Source organism: Orycteropus afer, unplaced genomic scaffold (assembly GCF_000298275.1).
Source record: "Orycteropus afer afer isolate SDZICR_OR568_19922 unplaced genomic scaffold, OryAfe1.0 scaffold00623, whole genome shotgun sequence".
NCBI classification, from domain to species: Eukaryota; Metazoa; Chordata; class Mammalia; order Tubulidentata; family Orycteropodidae; genus Orycteropus; species Orycteropus afer.
The window spans coordinates 99449-103379 of NW_006922210.1; the positions used below are offsets into that span (position 1 = coordinate 99449).

Sequence of the window (3931 nt, forward strand, 5' to 3'; positions counted from 1 at the left end):
TAACCCAGATGTGGAATATCTGTTTCTCCTTCCTTGGCCACTTTTTGGGAATTTGGAAGGAAGCCCCATTTAGCGGCCCTCAGAGCCTCAGGCAGTACTGATGTTATCATTTTGGGAAAGCAGTTCCTGTGGACAAGTCAAAATCTGTCTTCTGGGCTTTGAACTTGACCCATTGGGAAACCTGATATGGAACAATACCAGTAGTGATAATGCCTAACATGTACACAGCATGGTGGGGTTTGCAGGATGCCTTTATACCCCTTTTCTTGCTCTGATCATTCCCACATGCTCCTGTCCACCCCGTAGGGCAGGATGGCTGTGTTTTGCCCCATTTCACAGATGCAATAGCACCTTGTTAACAGCTAAGAGCATGAGTTGTGATTTCTAGTTCCGAATTTCCCATCAGCTGTGTGGTCTGGTGACTTAACCTCAGAAAGCCTCAGTTTCCTTACCTGTCAAATGGGCAGAGGGGAAACTTAATTACCACTATCACAGGGTAGTTATGAGGAGTCAATAAGAAAATGCCTGTGAAGTGCTAAGCTTGGTGCCTGGCACGTAGTAAGCACTCAGTAAATGGTAGCAGTTACTTAAACTGTGAGACTCAGGGCAGTGAAGTGACTTGCTCATGGAGTATTCAGCATAAACATAAAGAAGTGGAACTGGGACTTGAACTCTGGAGTATTAAAAGCCATCCTGTTGTAAAATACATCAGTGGCCTAACAATCTCATCTTGCCCTTTGCTTGTCCTTTACTGGTATAGTCAAGGTATTCTTGCTACAACTCTCTGAGCCTCAATTTCCACATCTGTAAAGGGAAATATTGAGCCCATCTGATAAAGCTGTTGTGAGTCTGAAGTAGATGATGCACAAAGTGGTGCCCAGTAAATGCAGACATTGGTGGGTGGGCCCAGCAGTCTGGGTGTAAGAGCTCTCTCTGCCACAATCTGGAAGTAAGCTAGGCTCTCTGTTCGGCAGACGTATTCCGGCCTCTTCTGTGTGGTGGTCAACCCCTACAAGCAGCTGCCCATCTACTCGGAAAAGATCATCGACATGTACAAGGGAAAGAAGAGGCACGAGATGCCCCCCCACATCTACGCCATTGCCGACACAGCCTACCGGAGCATGCTGCAAGGTGAGCTGGACCACAGGGAGGGCAGAGCCCACCCAAGGGAGCCCACTGAGCCAAGGGCCATAGGGCCACCTCCAGGGGAGCTGCCTGCTCTGTCCAGGCCCCTCCTGTCCTGCCTTCTGCAGTTCTTACCAGGAATGTGGTGTTTGGCAGGCAGCACGAGGCAACAGGAGCACCATGACTGAAGAAGGGCAAAAGCTGGAATATGTGTCTGTGGACTTCTGGTCCAGGAGGGTGAAGGAGAGCAGACAGCTTGGGCAAATATGGGCCTGTTCTCACTCTGGTGCTTCCAGTCTCTGGCTGCCCAACAGACCTGGCCAGGCCAGCTCTCTAGAAAATGGTGTCATGCTCCTCACCTCCGAAGGAAAGAGGGTAGATAGCACCTGTGGGCCTGGGCCAGCCAGATCTGGGTCTGCATCCCACCTGTGGGACTGTGGACAAATGCCTTTTCCTCTTGAGCCTCAGTTTCCTCATCTGTAAAAGGGGGTGATAGGATCCATCTAGAGGCTTATTGTGAATATTGGTTACACGGGCTTTTCCAAACTGAAGATCTTTGCATTCACCTTCATGTCTAAGTATTATCTCCATTAGTGGTAATAATAAACTCTTTTTGAATTGAGGTAGAACATAATACAGTAGAGTGTACAGAGTGCATTGATTTAAAGTGCCCAGCTTAAAATTAACATTTTGTATGTCTGTAGCAATATAAGGAGGTCCCTGGGTGGTGCCAATGGTTAAACGCTTGCCTACTAACCAAAAGGTTGGTGGTTTGAACCCAGCCAGAGGTACCTCAGAAGAAAGCCCTGGCAATCTGCTTCTGAATGGGCATAGCCTTGAAAACCCTATGGTACAGTTCTCTGCACACATGGTGTCACCATGAGTTGGAATCGACTTGGCAGCAATTAATTGGTTGGTTATTTATTTATTTTGGCAGTATTATAATCATCTCCCAAATCAAAATGTGAAATGTTGTTGTTGTTATGTGCCGTTGAGTTGGACCCGACTCATAGTGACCCCTCCTTGGGTTTCCAAGGTGATATCACTACAGAAGTAGATTGCCCCATCTTCCTTCCAAGGAGTGGCTGGTGGGTTCGAACCGCCAGCCTTCTGGCTAGCAGTCAAATACCATAGGCATTATGCTACCAGAGCTCCTAATGTGAAAATGTGAAATAGTTCCAGATTATTCCCCTGTGCCTCTTCCCAGTCGATACATCCTCACTATCCCCCAGAAGTAACTGCTACTCTGACTTCTCTCACCTCACTTAGGTTTGGCTCTTCTTGAACTTCCCTACATGATATCTTTGTTTTACTTACTGTTGTTCTTGAAATGAGCTTCCTCCAACACACACACACACACACACACACACACTCACACTCCCTACTTCAAATTAAGCAAAACCTAGCAGTATGCTATTTTAGTTAAGGGCATGATTCTGGGATAGGGCTGCTGTGTTCAAATCCCTGCACACTAGCTATGTGACCTTGGGTGAGCTACCTAACCTCTCTGTGCCTCTGTTTCATCACTGGTAAAAATAGTATTATAAAAACAATGACCTATGACATGAGACAAAGTGTATATGAACTGCTGTATTGAGAGTGAATTTGCTCTGTAAATCTTCACCCAAATCTAAATAAAATAAAAATTAAAACAAAAAACAAAAAACAATGACCTACCTTACATGGTTGATGTCAAGATTAAATGAACTATAGCATATAGAGTACTTATACTAGTGCCTGGTACTTGATAAAACTTAGTAATACGAGCTATTATTGTCGTCATCATGCATGAAACCAGAAGTCAGACATGCCAGTTATGTTTTTTTCTAATGCATATTAAAAAGAATATGTAACTATTAATTTGGGTCACATACCATATTTAGGGTATATGCCTAAGGCATTTGACTGCTAACCAGAAGGCTAGTGGTTCAAACCCACCAGCCACTCCTTGGAAGGAAGATTGGGCAATCTACTTCCACAAAGATACCACCTTGGAAGCCCAAAAAGGGGTTGCTATGAGTCAGATTCAACTCAACAGCAGTGAGTTTGGTTGGTTTTGGAATAAGGATATTTGTAGCACTTCATCTAGTGCTGGACCACGGTAAAAACTTAAAAATAGAAGTTGTTGTTTTTAGGCTACTTCTCAGCTTCCATTTGGCTAGCACTTTGGGTCTGGGCACAACCCCCTTCAACACAAACACGTACACACACAAACACTCACGTGTTCTCTCTTAATCTTTACAGCAATCCTGTGGGGTGGGGTCGAGATTATTGCCTCCAATTTACAACAGAGGATACTGCATCTCCAAAAGTGACTTGAAACCCAGGCCACAACCAAGTGGCTTTATTGCAGAAATGCAAGGCTGGCTCAATATTTGAAAATCAACAAATGTAGCAGTGTAAAGAAGAAAAACCACATGATCGTATCAATGGATTCAGAAAAAGCATTTGACAAAATTTAACACCCTTTCAAGATTAAAATCTCTCAGAAAGCTAGGAATAAAAGAGAACTTCCTCAACCTGATAAAAGACATCTACAAACAATCCACATCTAACGCATACTTAATGGTGAAAGTCTGAATGCTTCCCCCATAAGATTGGTAACAAGGTAAGGATGTATGCTCTCACCACCTTTATTCAAGCTTGACTGGAAGCCCTAGCCAGTGACCAGCAGGTGGAGGTCTGGGGGAGCCATGTAATGAGTCATGGGGATATAGTCTCAGAGATTTGTACCTCCCAACCAAAAAAACCAAACTCACTGCCATTGAGTCAGATCTGATTCGTTGTGACCCCTCCTTAGGTTTCC

General features: G+C 44.6%; 1 protein-coding gene across 1 annotated transcript in view; it reads left to right on the forward strand.

Moving 5' to 3' along the window:
* MYH11 (myosin heavy chain 11) overlaps positions 1 to 3931 on the forward strand; it is a 145277-nt gene that overhangs the window by 16695 nt on the left and 124651 nt on the right. The window contains 1 exon segment of the mRNA XM_007956470.2: positions 975 to 1131. Within this exon segment, the coding sequence (XP_007954661.1) occupies positions 975 to 1131 (157 nt within the window).